We start from the raw sequence: 19,805 nt of genomic DNA, 5'->3' as shown, positions 1-19,805 counted from the left end.
CAATGATTTAACTACAAGTAGATACTTACGAAGATACAATCAATAACGCCAAGAAATACTTTTATTTTACTGACGAAGGTTATAGGAAAAAAGGTCTCTAATAGAATCTTATTTTCAAGGGTAATCATTATATATGTAATGTACTGAAGGCACATTATCATTTTATCATATTTTTGGACTCTCCTCCCCAACTGCTGCTGCCTTGCGACGCCCTTTGTCTCGTGCGGTGACCTCTGACCTTGCCTCGCGTTGCACGGGGGGTCAGCCTGGGCCTGCGGCATGACGGAGTCAGTAATTCCTGCAACAGCAGCGGCTTCATCATGGCGGCCGGCCGTGGGCTGAGGGGCGCCACTACGTGGTCCACCTGCGCCAGGGACAAGATCCTCCTGCAGCAGTAAGTGAGGGAGGGAGGGAGGGAAGGTGTTTGAGAGAGAGAGAGAGAGAGAGAGAGAGAGAGAGAGAGAGAGAGAGAGAGAGAGAGAGAGAGAGAATTCTCTTGGTTGCCTAATACCTGTTCATCGCAACTCAAGTATAATGACCACGCCAACGCCTGCAGGGGGGAGTGCCTACTCGAGGGAGGCGACAGAGGAGGCGCTGGCACGGCCGAGGACACCGTGTTGGTGAAGGAAGAGGGAGGCTCTGAGTTGGCCTGGAACCACAGCGTGTTCAAAGGCCTCCCGGGCCAGAGGTGGGACGCGACGGCTCAGTGCCAGATCTTCCTGAGGGAGGAGGACGCAGGTATACAGGATCCCAGCAAGATCGAGGTAAGTGCTTCCCTGTTTACCGTTAGGTGCTTCCCTGTTTACCGTTAGGTGCTTCCCTGTTCAACGTTCAGGTTTTCCCCGATCGACATTAATCACTTCCCTGATCCAGATGACTAGATGACTCCAGGTCGAATGTGACCATTAATTGGTCGACCCCATTATGTCTTCACTGTAACCACCAATTCTTGATATTTCTCTCACCACAGACAATCCGTATAGCAATTCGACAACCTGCAGTAATCTTTCATTATGTATTTCTTCTTTCTTTCCTCTCTCTCCTCATGTGGTGTATGATCTTCCAGCCCAAAGATAACCAAACAGTTCGTCTGTCAACCTCCTGGGTTATTTATTTATGTTTGTATCATCAACTTTTCCATAAGACCTTCAGAGTTGATTCGTGAACCACTGCGTCTTTGACTCCCCATAACTTCCTTCCTCGCCAACAACCACTCATCCTGTATGCTTTGCACTTTTCTGATTTCTTCATTCAGCGCACCTCAAACTTTTCCCAAATCTTTTCTCTGTAGCAGTGCCTATCATCCTTCTACATCTTCACTCAGTATCCTGTGTACCTCTGTTTCAACATTCCCAGTTTTCTGTCCCACTTCATCAGTCTTCCATGTGCTTGTAATGATCTGATCATACTGTAAGGGATGAAATGTTATCATACAGGTTAACATTTTCCTGCACGTTGTCTGCATTCACCATGTGTTCATACACTTCATTCCATTCATCCGCGACTCATATACTGTAAAAGTATTTCTTCACATTTTTTTTCACAATTTTTTGCCCACTTTCAAGTTATGTCCTCTGATTGTTCTATCAGGCTGTCTACGTTTCCAATCTGTTTTAGAAGCATAAACGTTGTGATCATGTCACCTCTTACTCATCTCTCTTCCATAGTGAACAAATCAAGGTCTCTAATTTTTCCATGTTAACTCAGCCTCTACAACTCTAGTACTATCTATGGCGCTCTCCCATGAACCTTTGATGTTAGCTCCTTGTGCCTCATTTATTTCGGCGACCAAACTTGAGAAGCATATTCAAGTATAGGTCTTATGTGATGTGACCAGCTGTGTGTGTGTGTGTGTGTGTGTGTGTGTGTGTGTGTGTGTGTGTGTGTTCCAGTATATACCGTTACCACCGTACATAACAGCACCTCCCCTGCATGTAACTAACCACCTGAATCTGTGCTGCACGCAGGAGGTCTGCACCGAGCATCGTCTGCGTCTCACCCAGGCGCATCTCCAGCTACCTGGCCGGCCCGGCGCTGGAGGGTACTCACTGTGGCGGCACAAACGTAAGTTATCTTTCATTCTCATTTCATTGAGAAAATGAGAATGAAAGACTGATAAAGAGAACGGTAAACTGGTTATGGAAAAAGAAAGGCAATTAAAAGACTGCTAAAAAGTATACGAGTTTAAGAAATTGATGAAAATGGAGGTCAGATAATGTTTAAAAGGATAAGGGAAGGTATGAAGTGGGGGGGGGGGCTTCAAAGAAAACGTGAACTAGATACTGGGGGTTTCCAAAGAAGGTGGGAACTGAATCATGGGAAGAAAATGAGTCGGGTATTGACAAGCAATATTCAACGTTCTGTAGAACGAAAGATCCATTTTGTAGGTTATTATAGAACAAAATGTGAGTCAACAAATTAGAAAAGAACATACCAGAAGATGAAGTCGAAAAAAAACAATTTACTGGGGATAAGCTTACTTAGCAATAACTGAAAGGTATAGAGAAGTTGTCTGTATGTATTTCATGCTTTTTTCTATTATGATCCATAACACCTTTACTGTGCAATATTGGAAAATAACAAGTAGTGACCTGAATTCCATTCATGAGATACAATTGCCTTCTGGCACGAACGACTGTCATGTTACTAACGCCTCTGTTCGTGTGTCCCCGACAGTGGTGCCGGGGAGGGATGTGTGTGCCCTGGGGAGCAGACGGACCCGGGGAGGTGGTGGCTGGTGGCTGGGGAGACTGGACCCACGGGGAGTGCACATCTGGCTGCGTCCAGGGAGGAACAGGTAAGAGAGAGAGAGAGAGAGAGAGAGAGAGAGAGAGAGAGAGAGAGAGAGAGAGAGAGAGAGAGAGAGAGAGAGAGAGAGAGAGAGAGAGAGAGAGAGAGAGAGAGAGAGAGAGAGAGAGAGAGAGAGAGAGAGAGAGAGAGAGAGAGAGAGAGAGAGAGAGAGAGAGAGAGAGAGAGAGAGAGAGAGAGAGAGAGAGAGAGAGAGAGAGAGAGAGAGAGAGAGAGAGAGAGAGAGAGAGAGAGAGAGAGAGAGAGAGAGAGAGAGAGAGAGAGAGAGAGAGAGAGAGAGAGAGAGAGAGAGAGAGAGAGAGAGAGAGAGAGAGAGAGAGAGAGAGAATTTTCTGCTCCATGGTAGGTCAATATTCAGCAGCCAAAAATAGGTACGTGTTTCAAGTTTTTGGACGTTGCTCTGATTGGTCAATTACACTGGAGAGGCGTGATAGTATTGTTGACTTTAATTAACACACAAGCTTTTTCCTGGGTCTCACAGCGGCATTCACGCCTTTTGGCGGTGATTTTTCGTTGTTGTCCTTGTCAACATTCTTACTGGTAAAGGCCTTTGTTGTACTGAAGGCTTAAGAACAACCATATATATATATATATATATATATATATATATATATATATATATATATATATATATATAATGGCCCTTGACCTGACCCTTAAGGATTAGGGCAATGGCCAGGCCATTATTTCCAAAGATAGTACACCCATGCTGAAAGGTCGTACCGTCGTGGTCATGGCTCGTGCAGCCGTGCTCAAGCGTCGTACAGGAGGAAAAGACAATTGGGTAGGAGGTGGTGGCGTGGGGAGGTGACCTGCATGACAATGGACTATGTTTGCTGAATGCATGACTACCTCGGGGTCATGGCTGCCTGGGGGTCATGCGGGCGGTCATGCGGGTCGTGCGTGCCAGCCTGTTATGAAGGGTCGTGACAAGCATGGAGAGGACGACCCGTAGAGAGCACCACCAGCTGAACCTACATTTGGCCGTCTCTCTTCGTTAGTATTCTCGTACACGCTAACACGTGCAGGAGGCCCCCAGCACCTCAGGGCCATCGATAAATTGATACCTGGCTTAGTGTGTGTGTGTGTGTGTGTGTGTGTGTGTGTGTGTGTGTGTGTGTGTGTGTGTGTGTGTGCAGGGCAACACAAGCATAAAACACTTCAATTAACACACAAATAGTAATCACACACACAAGGAATCACTAAGATAATCTGTGGCTAAATGTTTTTCAATCTTTGTTGATCATATTCTGCCTGAACTTAATCCAGGCACAATTTTATTACTGCTATGTAAAGATGAATAACATGGCATGGTACTCATAAGACAGTCGTTGTGACCCAAGATTAGCATAAATCATCACATATACAAACAACAGTAATATGAATTATCGGCACCAATCGTCTCTACGACCAATCACAAGCCTCTGTATAGAAGTGGATTTCACATATCTTATATGAACGGAGTTTACTTACATGGAAAGGTCTACCTTAGGTGAAGCCATAGCAATGAAGCTAAGCCGGTGGGGCAGCCGCTGGAAGCCAGTAAGGCAAACATAAGCTAAGTACAAAGGAAAGCTGAGCAATGCAAACGTCAGACTAGCGGGTCTTTCCCAGGCTGTCTGAGGACAGTGGAAGATATGAGAAACATAGAGACTGGTGTGGTAAGGCTTGAGAAACAGACATATGGCTGTTAACTTTGTAACTTTGTATATATATATATATATATATATATATATATATATATATATATATATATATATATATATATATATATATATATATACCTGGGTCAAATCCTCTATCTAAGTGCACTCCGAATCTCATTACTTTTAAGACGTCTGCTGGTTCGTATAGGATTTGTTTCTCAGTCCGAGAAACATTTGGTAGTTCGACGCTGTTGTACTCTCTCCATTCTATCTGTTTATCATGAAGATCGGCCAGAACTGCCTCAGTATTTAGAGTGGGTGGGGACGTACTAGTAAAGAGTGAGGATTAGTTTCGTAGACTTGAATACCTACTCATGAAGCCTTGAGTTTTGTTCTCCTTTTTTAATCTTAAATGCTCCGTTTACTTGGCAGATGATCACGTTCAAGTCTTTATTAACCTTTTGCACCGCAACAAATTCATATGGTAGTTCGCCTTCTCGTTTTCACGACCCACATATAAAACTTTACATTGATCTGTATTAGAATGCATTTGCCACATGTGAGTCCAGTCCGTCAGACTGTCTCTGTCACTTGAAGCTACAGACAGTCAGTTTCTGTGTAAGTTTAATTCTCAGTTTAGTATCATCCGTGAATTTTGATATCTTACAATGCTGCCCATGATCAGTATCATTAACTTGTGTGAGGAAGAAAACCAGTCCTAAGACTACCATTACCCACTACGCTCATCACCTCCACTGTACCATAAGCCACCACCTCATCACCCACACGTCACCCATCACCCGCAGGTCACCCATCACCCACACGTCACCCATCACCCGCAGGTCACCCATCACCCGCAGGTCACCCATCACCCACACGTCACCCATCACCCGTAGGTCACCCATCACCCACACGTCACCCATCACCCGCAGGTCACCCATCACCCACACGTCACCCATCACCCACAGGTCACCCATCACCTGACCATCCTCGTTATCTTAATATCAAGAGTTTCCTCCCGTAACTCAACATTTTCCTCATCCAGAAAAATAGTCTCGCTTCCTAGAAATTGTTAAATTGTTTGAAAGTAAGTTAAGTCGTTTAAAGTTAGTTAAGTTGTGAATGGCTGGCTTATGTCGGCAAGTTCCCCCTCCCGTTTAACACCCCTTCCCCCTGTGACCTTTCGAATGACGTCACTGCCATCTAGAGCCCCCTTCAATCCCTTCAAGTAAATAAATATACTAATGAATTAAAGTAATACGAAACCAGGCAACCTTTTACCTAATATCTTTATTGCTAAAATACATGAAAGATGAAGCGTTATCAGTATAATGTCATCGTTATTGCTTATCTTATCATCATTTATCTGGCTTTGATTCTTTTATTCTGGGCTTTCATGCATCTCTGCCTATTGTTTCTTTTACCTCGGAGCTTCCACAACCAACAAAAGTCCTCTTGGGGGTCAGGTCTTAAATAAAACTGAAAGAAAACTAAAGAGATTTAGAATTAAGAAGAAGAAGAAGAAGAAGAAGAAGAAGAAGAAGAAGAAGAAGAAGAAGAAGAGGACGTAAGAGCTTCCGAAGAAGTGTAAAACTTAAAAAGAGGTCAGACTGTTGTGTTAGGAAAGACATGAGAAGCTTTATGACGGAGTTGAAGCCGTCACCAGGTGTTTTGGAAACACCTGTCCACTTTCAAGGCGTCGTGCAATAGTGTCCTGCCCAGGTATTACACCAGGCAGTATGTCGTACGTATGGCAATTTTTCAATGATGTTTTGTCATCACTGATGCATTCGTAATAAGGGGATGTTTTTGTGGAGGCATTTACTATATTGCTCTTTCTTTAGTTACGCTTTTATGATACTGGTTTATAGCTGTCGATGTCTTCATGATATTAGTGCGTTATCTGTAAAGCTTGGACGATAATGGTTCAACATTTTCGATTCCTTCATAGTGGTAATCTGCCATTCTTCATACCAACATAACATTGCTTTGTCACTGTTGCTGTCTTGCAATTATCAATTTGTCACTGCTGGTTGCTTTCTAATGGAGAGTACTCCTCATATCCATAGTTTACTATCATTTTCATTATCTCTCTTCTCACTGTCTCGAAGTCTCTCTTACCGATATCTCCTCTTTACTGTTTTCTATATCTATGTTTTATCCTCTATTTCTCTAATCATCACATCCAAATGCTGTCTATGTCTTTTACTCTCTCTCTCTCTCTCTCTTTCTCTCTCTCTCTCTCTCTCTCTCTCTCTCTCTCTCTCTCTCTCTCTCTCTCACTTTCTATCTTCATTGTATGTCGTGATCTCTGTGTCTGTCTCCTTATCTCTCATTACCTCCTCACCATAACCACTGTTTCTGGCCAGCAGGTCACATGGTGTCTCGTCGTGTGTGTGACTCCCCCCCAGCCAAGAACTCGGTCGAAGGCTGCATGGGTTCTGAGGTTCGAACCTCCCTCTGCCCCGACGATAAGGTAAGTCTACCTTACGTCTTCCTTACTGAGCTAAAGTAAGTCTCCCTGACTGATCTAAGGTAAGGCTACCTTAAATCTCCTTTACTTTCTAAGGTAAGGCTACCTTAAATCTCCCCTACTGATGTAAGGTAAGTCTACCTTAAGTCTCCCTTACTGATCTAAGGCTACCTTATATCCGCTTATTGCTCAACGTTAAGGCCAACCAGATGATTGGCCACAAAAGAATCAAATGTCTGGACTGGACAGGAAGGAACGAATATCCAATACGTCGCCTGAGGAATATATATCACTTGCAGGTCATCATTGCAACAGCACGAACGAACTTAAACGATGATGTAAGTAAAGAAATGAGAGAATAAAGGAAAACTGACGAATATACGTATTCATGTACACCAAGACATCTTAATGTGTACATGTACACCTGAATCTCAATGTACACATATATATCAGGAATCTTAATCTGCACAAGCAAACCAGTATCTCTTCACTTGTACATGTACAGCAGAACACGACCTTTTAACACATACATGTACGATTAGATATGACCTTTTTATGTGTACATGTACGTACACTAGAACATAAGCTTGTAACGACGCGCACATGTACAATAAAACATGACCTTTTAATGTGTACATGTACGCTAGAAGATAACCTTTAACACGTACATATACACCAGAACGTAACCTTTGCTCTATAGAGCAAATAATATCACGTTGCTCTCTGACCTTTCATTCTGCTCTCAGGAAAAATAAAAGAACGACACCACAAGTTGGCTTCTCGTTCGTGAATGCAGTTGATGACACCAAAATGATTTCCCTTAGCAATTTTCATGACAGGAAATGGGAACAGTTATCTTCTTTTTTTCATTCCATGGTCACCAGAGTCGAAAAGTGAAATGTAAAGAAAAAGAGGAATGAAATATTGCATGTTTTGAATGATGCTAAGAGGAATTTTACTCGTGGGATAACCAAGTTTGAATGAGGACGAATGTTTGAGTCGTGTTCAGGTCAGATGAGAGAGAGAGAATGTTTTGATGATGTAAACATTACAATACTTATGTGTAACAGTGATGCTTCATGTAGGTTCAGAATACGTATATTTACCTCTTAGTTTCTAATACTCTGTTTCTGTCTTTTTATCTCTCTTGTATTATTCATTTTTCCTCCCTCCCAGGTGGTAGGTAGCCACTAACCAGGGGTTATATTACCGGTACTACCCTTGTCGGTATCGGAAGAGGGTAGGGACTATTGCGTAGTGAACCAGCACTTCAGCGCCTGTCAAGTGTCAATCCTGTGGCCCAAGTTGCTGTCTTTCTGTCTCTTCCACATGCAGGGTCCTTGGTTTTCAGTCCACTCTCTCTCTCTCTCTCTCTCTCTCTCTCTCTCTCTCTCTCTCTCTCTTTCCAGATGGGACCACGTCTCTCTTTCACACACCCGCCAAACATTAAAAGCGTCGGAACAGAATTTCAAACTGTCACCGAGACATTATCCCTCTAAGGAAGGTTGGCAGGTCCAAGGTGCTCACTTTGGAACATTCAAAATAGTTTTCTAAAAGTTCTTGTATCTTGTAATTTCTTCTCCAGTGTAACCCCTCCATCTGATGATATCGAGGTGTATGTATGTATGTATGTATGTATGTATGTTTCTGCTAGTATAAGGGCTTATATGACCTTAGTTAGAAAATGCTAAAGTGAATTTATCTCCGTCTCTTGGGAGGAGTAATGTTTCCATGTTAGTCAGAGGTTTGGTCAAGATATTAAATTCTTTTTGGCATGTGAGCTGATGACCTCCGGTGTAACAGATGACCTCCTCACCTTCACCACGGTGTCTCAGTTACAGTTTGGCACCTGGTGTTCACCTTGGCACCTGACCTTAAACCTGGCGCCTGACCTTAAAATTGGTACCTGACCTTACAGTTGGCATCTGATGTTTCCCCTGGCACCTAACATAGCTATACCCTGGTGCTTGAGTCTTTCACCTTATCTACGGCACCTGACATTAAGCCAGGGAACATATGTCCATCACTAGCACTTCACCAACACCGGGGCCCCGGCATCCTCCGTGTCACCATGGCTTCACCGACCTGGCATCTGACCTTCAGGGCACCACAGAACCTTCATCTCTCAGATCCCACAAAAAGGTCACGTATATTAAAACGAAAACACAATACTTCAATCCTGCCCTAGGAATAATCGTCCCTACAGTTGGGTTCGGAGGAATTACATGAGTTCCAGACACAACACGTGAAGTCTCAGCAAGGTCTCCATCGAAAAGGTTCACCAGGCTCATGTTTCTGGCCACTCCCGTGAGGCTGGAGAGACCTTTTGACCTTCACAGGGTCGAGTTGAAGCGTGAGACACGTCTCTTGTGGCTCTCTCTTGACAGGCAAGTAATGACGGAGTTGAGAGGCGGCGGTAAAGGCGCCCTGTTGCCAAGGAGAAACCTCAGGATTATTCGTAAGGGGAGAAGCTCTGTTGCCAGGGAGAAACCTCAGAATTATACGTGAGGGGAGAAGCTCTGTTGCCGAGGAAAACCCCAGGATTGACCGTGAGAGGAGACGCTCTGTTGCCGGGAGAAACTACAAGATTATACGTGAAAGGAGAAGCTTTTGTCTGGGAGAAACCTCAGAATGACGGAGTTGAGCGAGCGTGTGGCATCAATTTCTCTTCCTCTTCGGGTTTCTCTTAGTTCCTGTCGCAGCTTCATTACCTACAGTACGACTGCCTGTCATCACGCACGGAGACGACCGTCTATACCACTACTCCCCTTGAGGGACTCCCTCACCTGCATTCGCAAATTTCTTATGAATACCTTCACTAGACCCATGGCTTCGTGGAGCGGGGGTCACTCAGGGAAGGAGAGACGGATAAGGAAGCTTGGTTAGCACAGCTCAGCAGGAGGTCGGATCAGGAGCTTACCACCCTCATGTAAACTGCAGAGGGTCATCCTTCACCGGGATCCTCACACCAAGAAGTCATGGGTCTAGCTCCAAGACCTATCACCCTCCTCCTTTCCTTCTCTTTTCCTCTCTTTCTCTCCATTCCCAAAATATTTTCCTCCGATGCACAAACGGGGTATTTTCATTGCTTTATCTTCAGCCACCTACGGTCGTACATACACACAGTGGGGAGTGTTTATTGGTTTAGAATCATCTTGAACACCTGAAGGTGGCGTTGATTTTCTCTTGGTGGTTATAACTTGAAGAAACTGAACGGCTTTAATGACCCTGGCAGCTGATAGGAATAAAACCTAATTACCCAACCAATCAGAGGCCAGGGACAAGCCGAAACATGGATGATTCTATACAAACATCAGCAGATAGTTATCTTGGTCGACACTGGATGACCTGGGATGGTCTCTTGATTAAACAGTAAGCGCTCGGCGGTGGTTGGTAACTGATCTAGATAGCATCTATAAAGGTCACAGAAGGTCAAATGGGATGAACGCTTCCCGGTGGAATGAACGTTCAAATGTTTTGTTCACATGGCGAGAACTGTTGGGCGGTCGAACCATATCTGATAGATCATTTTTCCTGCACCCATTTTAATGGAGAGAATTCTGATGAGATGGAATGGTGGGGGTCACAGTCAGAAAAAAGAACCCATCTGGATTTGATGTCAAAGAGATATATAACCGGACTTACTAAAGCAACATTGTGTAATATGTGTAATATATAATGACAGAAAAACTTAAGCGTCGATGTGCTGAAACATTTTCCTTTTTTTAGTCAGAAGTTTGAATATTAGTCCAAGTGACACGCTGGGAGGTAAGGATGAACGATAAACACAACATAGAATTTGAGAGAAAGAGGAAGATGGTCTGTCTGTTCACCTAGCGGAGACGATAGTAACTGAGAATAAAAAGATTTTGTTTATGTTTGGCTTTATATTGTTAGTCAGATGTATGAACATTTGTCCCCCAGGAACAAAGGGGGATATAAAGGCAAAGGAAAAGCGGAGTTGTAAAGGGTTGGAAAATCAAATACAGGAAAATTAGAAATCAGTCGCGAAGATAATCGTGATCATAATCATAGCAAGTTCATTACTTCTCATTATATATGTATATATATATATATATATATATATATATATATATATATATATATATATATATATATATATATATATATATATATACCCTCAGGTTACACAGCTGGTCCTTGTCTTCCTCAGGCAGTTCCACTTTCTTTGATTTTATTCCAATAGCCAAGAAAAATTTTCCAGGTTACGTAAATGGAGTTATATAATTCGTGGGTTATGTAAATGAGGCGGGATATTTACGGGTTATATAACTTAAATTTAAGGACCTCCAGTAAGTGGGAAAAAACTTATATTTATCCACTCTGTGGGATGATGTGTCGCTTCTAATTATGTAAGCAGGAGACGTGTAATGTTTCCGGGTTACGTGAACGGTATTCGTTAATTGCTCGTCCTCCCATTTTCTTCCCCACCGACCATTTTTTTTTTTTCTTGCGGGAGATGATAAAACCCATCCATAGTGATGCCAACCAGTGTCGTCTGCTTGTTCAGGAGACAGAAGCAAGCACTACCCTCTGCTGCCATTACTAATACAAGCAGCCACCACTCCCTCACATCGCACCCCCAGTGCTGCAACCTAACCTCATCTATCAACCTTGTCCTGACGTGAGGTTCAGCCAGGATGGCTTGGTCGTGTCTCGTGTATCATAGAGGAAAGCTGACTTACAGCTGTCTCCTGCATACTTCACCCCTGCTGGGATTCCAACAAGGAAAATACATATTATGAACCAATTCTAGAAAAGGAAATTTAAATTGCGTTTATGAAAATACGTGGCATTATATTGCGTTTATTTGTCATTATTATGAAAATGAAAAGATAAATTCTGAACCACTGATAGAAAAGGAAATTCAAAATGCATCTATGAAAATACATGACTATTACATTATCTTTTTTGTCATTATTCTAAATGTTATAGGATGATCTTTCTATTTTTTTTTTTATGTTAGTTAACCTTGATCAATATAGGATGATAATGTCATCCAGTGGTATAAAAAAGACTAATTAATGTGTTGCCATTTAGGGTATGAAGGCTAATATGATGGAAAACAGCTTTACTAATGACCAGCAAACATGGCTTGTGTCCTCAGGACAGTTGTGACAACGCTCGACCCTCAGTAGGCCATATGAACTTTGACCTATTCCGTTAACTAACCGTTTTCATTTATTTACTTTTATCTGTCCTTTTTTTTTCCTTTTGCTCTCCGCTAACTCGGTCAAATCCAATTTCAGAGAGAACTTAATACAGTGGACAATATTGTTCTCTGTAGCGGGTAGTTGGTCAGGATCAGCGGAGCATATGTGAAAGGTGAGGGGGTGGGGGGGAGGGGGTAGGGGGTGGCATGTGTTGGTAAATGTCCAGCTACCAGGATGACCGGATGTTGAAGATGATTTCGCTCTGACCTCATCTTAAGAATTTTGTAATGATACCACTGCTACTGCTACTACTACTACTACTACTACCAATAATGATAATCATGATAATGATAATAATAATAATAATAATAATAATAATAATAATAATAATGATAATAATAATAATAATAATAATGATAATAATAATAATAACGATAATAATAATAATAATGATAATAATAATAATAATAATAAGGGAGGGTTTATATGTCATATTGGTGTTGAAAATGATTAAAACAAAAACCTGAGGTGGAAGGGCAGTGTGCAAAGAATGGAAGAAACTAGATTTGCCAAGAAGTATTGGATGTGGACTCCTGGAGGAGGAGCTGTAGCAGGACGTCCTGGAGTGAGGGAAACCATCGCAAACGTTGAAGGAAACAACGAGTATGAGAACAGACACGAGTGGAGATGACTGTTACTTAAACATATACAGATGACAACCTGCGGTGGGTCACCTTGGAAACAGGAGTAAAAAGGAAACCAGTTGTGTCCAGAATGATGCAATGTAGAGCAATGCTCTTATCACGAACCTACAGGATCGTACATGATGCATATGACATCGCCTGCGTCACACGCGTGATGCTTACAGCATATCTTCCACATTCTCGATAAGATAACAGTAGGTCTGTTATTGTGTGTGTGTGTGTGTGTGTGTGTGTGTGTGTGTGTGTGTGTGTGTGACATACTACGTTACATCTCCCACAGTGTTCCCAGCATGTTACATTCCTCGCAGTGTAGCTCACAGACATGTTACCACAACCTGCACAACGTATGTAGATAACATATACTGTAACACATCTCCAGCAGGACATCACATCTCCCTCATTCTAGTTAACACAGTGTAGTTAAGACAGCATAATACTGATGTACTAGTAACACAGTGTAGTTAAGACAGCATGATGCTGATGTACGAGTAACACAGTGTAGTTAAGACAGCATGATGCTGATGTACGAGTAACACAGTGTAGTTAAGACAGCATGATGCTGATGTACGAGTAACACAGTGTAGTTAAGACAGCATGATGCTGATGTACGAGTAACACAGTGTAGTTAAGACAGCATGATGCTGATGTACGAGTAACACAGTGTAGTTAAGACAGCATGATGCTGATGTACGAGTAACACAGCACATCACTCCCAACAAAATACCAGCCACAGCGCATCCCTCGGGCCATGGCTGTCACCGCAGCACATCACTACAGACCACACACACCACATCCTCCCACAGCACATCACTACAGACCACACACACCACATCCTCCCACAGCACATCACTACAGACCACACACACCACATCCTCCCACAGCACATCACTACAGACCACACACACCACATCCTCCCACAGTAGGGGGTGGGGGAGGGGGACCTAACAGGGAATATTTCTCTGTCAGATCCACAGGATGTCAGATCCACAGGATGTCAGATCCACAGGATGTCAGATCCACAGGATGTTAGACCCACAGGATGTCAAATCCACAGGATGTCATACCCACAGGATGTCAGATCCACAGGATGTTAGACCCACAGGATGTCAAATCCACAGGATGTCAGCCCCCACAGGATGTCAGACCCACAGGATGTCAAATCCACAGGATGTCAGCCCCCACAGGATGTCAGACCCACAGGATGTCAAATCCACAGGATGTCAGCCCCCACAGGATGTCATACCCACAGGATGTCAGACCCACAGGATGTCAAATCCACAGGATGTCATACCCACAGGATGTCAGACCCACAGGATGTCAGACCTACAGGATGAGTATTTACTGCAGGTTCCTATTGTCACTCAAGCGAGGTCATGACTCCTCACACACCAGACTGGCACTCTCGTGACCTCCCCCGCCCCCTGCAGCATTAATGCTCATCACGGCTGACCTCTGACCTCTATCTATTATCAAGTGTGCGCGACCAGTTGCCCAAGTTTTTAGCTGTGAGATGCGTCGACCTCTAATCTTTCTCTCATCTACCATACGGGTGACCTCTGACATTGTGATACTTTGGCCTTTGATTATGTGGTGCTTTGACCTTTGACCTCTTCCCGTACAGGTGTGCAGGGTGTCCCCTCGGAAGACGGTGACCCAGCTGGCCAGCGAGATGTGTCAAGTTGTAGCCTCGCTCAAGCCTGAAATCAAAGCCGTAGGTCGACAGCTGTCCTACAATGCAGGTGGGTCGGGTAAGAGAGACAGATAAAGAGAGAGAGAGATAGACAGATAGATAGAGATAGAAAGATAGATAGATAGATAGAGAGAGAGAGAGAGAGAGAGAGAGAGAGAGAGAGAGAGAGAGAGAGAGAGAGAGAGAGAGAGAGAGAGAGAGAGAGAGAGAGAGAGAGAGAGAGAGAGAGAGAGAGAGAGAGAGAGAGAGAGAGAGAGAGAGAGAGAGAGATTACTGCAGATTTCCATAATAACCTTATGTACAGCTTTTCGGTAATCACTGACGTTTATGATCTATGGCAGTATCTAATTACTCCAATATCTAATTACTCCAAACCCTCGTGATGTAGCGCTTAACTTCCCTGACCACGAAGCATTCACGAGCCGGCCGGGATCAAGTTCATAGGTTCCATTACTGGTTGTACCTTGCCTCATTCCTGGGCGGCCAGCGTTTGACGGACGCTGCTCAGGTGGAGGTGATCACGGTCATACAATGCTATTTTGCAGCTGGTCGTGTTTACCCCTGTCTGAGTCGGTGGTGAGGGAGGACGACAGTGGCCCGCGGTGTGTAGCCTCCCTGCCTGGCCTGGTTGGTCGATGGAGAAGCAGTACTTGTACTGTTTTCTAAACTGTTCCACCTCGCACTTGCTCCGGAATATAATACATGTCGTAATATTTTCATGTCATATGAGATGCGAAGGAATATAACCTTTGCTGCTCAAGATTTCAGTTTTCCGTTCCTGGCAGATGTATTCTGAGCGAGTGTGATGGTGGTTAATGTTAACTTCAAATGCTGATCTCGGGACTGCGGTAGCTGAGTGTACAGCAGGCGGCTTCATATCAAACACCCTTAAAGTCTGTCTCCCTAAGGGAGAAGGAAGAAAAATAAATAAAAGAACGTGATAAAGACCGAAAAATAACCCCCTTCCCTCCCTCCTTCACAAGAACAGTAGTAATATATACTGTAGCAGAGTCGGTCGTGTATATACTGCAGCAGAGTCGGACGTGTATATACTGCAGCAGAGTCGGTCGTGTATATACTGCAGCAGAGTCGGTCGTGTGTATACTGCAACAGAGTCGGTCGTGTATATACTGCAGCAAAGTCGGTCGTGTATATACTGCAGCAGAGTCGGTCGTGTGTATACTGCAACAGAGTCGGTCGTGTATATACTGCAGCAGAGTCGGTCGTGTATATACTGCAGCAGAGTCGGTCGTGTATATACTGCAACAGAGTCGGTCGTGTATATAGAATCATCAGCAATCTTTCACTATTCATTCTAGGGGTCACTTTAAATTTCTTTAGAAATTATATGAAAATAACACGTTTCTACTTTACGATGTTTTACGTCCTTATCAATGTATTTTTTGAAGCATCAAAAAAAGTTGTTTAACCGATTTTTTTGGGCGAAAATGTCAAGCTCACAAGGCAAGTGATAATCACACAGTGTTATCATAAATCATAGTCATTGTTCTGGGCATTTCACACGTTACAATCAAAAGAAGAAATAGTTAATGTCTGGACATATTTCCGTATCTTAGGTAACTTAACATATCCCATCCTAACAAAACCTAACGACTTTAGCTAAACTGACTAAATCTAATCTATATTTACAAACATTTACAAAAGAAAAATCCCTAATGCTCGTTAAGCAGATATAACCACTTTGTAAACTATAACAAAAACTGAAGCACACGAGAATAATTCAAGAGCATAAGACTGAAAAAAATAAGGCAGGTACGAAATGTAAAGAAAAAAAAATCTTTCAGTTGAAGGAAAATAACTTACAGATAAAACGGAACGTAAAAAAGTGAAAGCTTGAATTTGAGATAAGCTTTCTGTCTTGCCAATCAGCGTTGGTAACGATTAAATGTAACATAAAGAAAAAAACAGTATAGACCGGCCATAACTGAGCCAGGGTCCCAGCCAAGCACACACCTGGTGAATTTACAAGCAGCAATTAAGAGCTAAATACAACTATGGCTGCTAAACATGATGGTACAGGACATGTAACCTTGGTTCTGATCAGAGGTTATACAGCAGGCGAGTGGAATTCATTGTTTCTTTCAACAAAATATACGTCGAACTATTTCCAGGTTGAGTATCGTAGGAAGGTAAACATCCCAGCTTAACGATCATCTATTGGTCAATAGCCATAAATCCCAAAATACGTTTGACGTAAATGGTCGGGACTCTGGTTTAATGAGAACACAGCAGCTGAAGGCCATCAAAGCAAACGATGGCGCTGTTGGGTTAATTGGTTATGACTGCTATATGGTCATTGACCTGGAACTCCTAATTGGTTATGGCTGCTGTAAGATCGTTAACCAAGCATTTCTATCTTATATATTACAATAATTAATAATCCAGCTCCAGATGGTTGTAAGTAAAGTGATGAACATCTTCAATTATTGTAGGTTGTAGGAGGCTGGAGTCGAGAGTTGAGAACTTGGTAACGGAATTTATATATAAGATCTTGAGAACGGTCACTGGAGAGGCGGGTTTCAAGAGCTGAAAAATTACGGAGAGCTCATATGACTTCAGCGATGTGGACCACATTATAAATGACAACCGGAAAATCTCGAATACTTGAAGGTCTTCAAAATTGTTCATATACCATACACACTCTCGTTGTAGGTATGGCCCTTCTGACTCTCAATCTTGGTCTGTTGTGACCAACATAGCAGAGGCTAAAGATGTCCTAAGCAAAGACCAACTCGGGTGAAAGACAAATGTCAAAGGAAGTAGAAATTAGGTGACTGTAGGCCTAACTGTTAAGATAGGAAGTGAAAATTGATACGTTGAGAGAGAGAGAAAGAGAGAGAGAGAGAGAGAGAGAGAGAGAGAGAGAGAGAGAGAGAGAGAGAGAGAGAGAGAGAGAGAGAGAGAGAGAGAGAGAGAGATCCTAGGGATAAATAGATACATAAATGAAAATGAGAGGGGATATCCCTGTGCGGCAGGGGCCACCTGGAAACACTGCTCACTGCCTCATGGAAAATGGGATGACGCTTCTAATTGGCATGAAGACTGTGCGTTTGGTCCATGGCATCTTGCTAGAACCAGATGCAGGAGTGTAACCTTGGTCATGTCAGCCAGGGAGGCCCACCAGCCCTGCACCTTCCTCACTGTTGTCGTCCTCCCCAGCTGTAGGCACCTCGTAACCGTTCAATGGGAGGATGTCCTTCAACTTGGCGGCGCGGGTCGTCCTGCATGTACAGCCGGGGATCCTTCTGTCAACGTCGCCTCATACGTTTCCTTGTAGCGTCGTCCGTGCTTACTGAGGTAGGTTTGGTTGGGGCGCTTGTTAACACATTACAGCGCCGGTGTTGCCTCATGTAGCGGACGAACTGCTCCTTCACGTCGTCCAGGGCCGTCCTGACGAGAGGACTGAGCTTTACCTCAGACCTACCGAGCGTAGGGAGTGTACTGGCTCCCGTGGAAGTCCCACAGGGATTCGAATCCCAACGATCTGACGCAGTAACGATCGTATTTAGTAAAATCGGTGCTGTGGCCACCATCCCCGGCGGCAGCTGATGTATGACTCCGTTACGGTCAGCAACCGACGGCCATCAGAATGCCTCTGCACCATGAGTCTGTTCGTTCTATGTGCACTTGTCCTCAAATATGCCACTTGTATGCATCCCCAGTAAGCATGGACACAAGTAGGCATGTCTCCCCATAACACAGATGTATATCCTGTCTGTGTAAGTATCTTCTCCAAGTAACCAGAGGTATGCCTTGTGTGTGTCTATCCCCCAGAGATGGCGTGGCAGGCGTGCGCCCTTTACTGTCAGAAGACAAACTCCACCAGCTTTTGGACGCCTCGCTACGAGTTCCAGCATCAGCCTCACATCGTCACTCACCTACCCGACGGCACGCCCTGCAACCTGGGCCAGTACGTCTGCCTGAACCGCTCCTGCGTGCCTAAGGTGAGCACAAACAGTTACCCTGGGACTCGTGCCTTGGTCTTCCCTTAACCAGATGACATATTCAACACCATCCATCCTCTTTAACTCCTCCCTTTCCCTCCCTCTAATGTCTTTCCTCCCGCTAGGATGTGACGGTCGCCAGGCAGCGCGGGAGGATCGACGCTCTACTGCCCGACGCCCGGGTCAGAGAGTCCGAACCCTCCTCCAAGGACTACGAACCCATCGATGTAGACGACCTCTTCTACTGACCTGACGACCCCGCCGCGCTTAGCCTGGGTCTCTCCTTCCCGCAGGATGAACAAGTAACATCCTGGTATAAGAAACAAACTCTGCATGCGTTGGTGTGGCAGTTTACCCTAGGATGAACAACTGACATTTCGTATGAAAGCAGACACACTGGAGGGGAAAAAGAAATGGTACAAAAACGCTATTCAGTATCGATGATAAACATACGGCGTCCTGGAAGAAAATATGAACCTGTTCAACTGCGTCATTTTCATCCAAATCCAAAACAAATGACAACCTGGAAAAAAAAAGAAAGAAAAAAAGTCAATATTATTTTTCTCGCAGGACGAACAATAGGCACCCTGGCAAAAGAAAATGGCGTCGCCCACAGCTGAGCGCCGACAATATCGTCAGTCATTTGTTTCTGGACAATGTAAACAGTATTTTCCCGTGACCTCTTTCCCAGCGCACCCCGGAGCTGAACACACCTCCGACACTTGTATTTGATCTTATTTTCTGTGTGCAAATATTGGAAAAGATATTTCATCTCGATTACTGTATTGGGATGTTTTATTGTTGTCGTGTGTACTAATGGAGTGTATTTACTGACGATATTTTCTGTCTACTCCTTTTCTTGTCTTCCTTCCATATTCAGTACTTGTTCCCGCCATTTTGTTTACACATAATGCATTTCTCATTTCTATTTCTGTCCCTTTTTCATCCTCTTCTTGTTATTATCATTATTTGTACCACGTATTTTCAACATTATTGTAAACAATAAACTTACTTTTACTGCTTGGCGCATCTTTTAAGAGAACATCTCCACCGGCCTGTAAGTTCAGGCTGAGGAAGATCAGGTTCCAGTATTGTTAAGGTCGTAGTTCCACCAGAACGAGAATTTGAGGTAAACTTGACCAGAAAAATATAATAACGCTACATGGTATTGTGGGAAATTCAGTGTAAATTCATAATAGTGAACTGAACAAATGCTTGGAAACGTGTACGGTCGTGTGTATGTCTGTGGTGACTGTGTTTCTCCTGGTGTTGTTGATAATTAGAAATAATGAGGTTTGACCTTTGACGATTCGAAGGAAATGTGTGTAGACCCAAAAATATATGT

The 19,805-nt window shown here is 43.6% G+C and overlaps 1 protein-coding gene across 1 annotated transcript in view; it reads left to right on the top strand.

The window, feature by feature from the left end:
• LOC139766619 (A disintegrin and metalloproteinase with thrombospondin motifs adt-1-like) overlaps positions 1-19,482 on the top strand; it is a 44,458-nt gene extending 24,976 nt beyond the window's left edge. Inside the window, exons 10-18 of the mRNA XM_071695480.1 lie at positions 266-394; positions 557-764; positions 1,292-1,410; positions 1,968-2,064; positions 2,677-2,797; positions 6,827-6,930; positions 14,427-14,544; positions 18,291-18,460; positions 18,586-19,482. Of these exons, the coding sequence (XP_071551581.1) occupies positions 266-394; positions 557-764; positions 1,292-1,410; positions 1,968-2,064; positions 2,677-2,797; positions 6,827-6,930; positions 14,427-14,544; positions 18,291-18,460; positions 18,586-18,708 (1,189 nt within the window). The 3' untranslated portion in view covers positions 18,709-19,482. The remainder of the gene's footprint in view (positions 1-265; positions 395-556; positions 765-1,291; positions 1,411-1,967; positions 2,065-2,676; positions 2,798-6,826; positions 6,931-14,426; positions 14,545-18,290; positions 18,461-18,585) is intronic.
• The last annotated feature ends 323 nt before the right edge of the window (positions 19,483-19,805 follow it).

This window comes from Panulirus ornatus, chromosome 58, assembly GCF_036320965.1.
Source record: "Panulirus ornatus isolate Po-2019 chromosome 58, ASM3632096v1, whole genome shotgun sequence".
NCBI classification, from domain to species: domain Eukaryota; kingdom Metazoa; phylum Arthropoda; class Malacostraca; order Decapoda; family Palinuridae; genus Panulirus; species Panulirus ornatus.
This window is presented reverse-complemented; position numbering and strand designations above follow the sequence as displayed.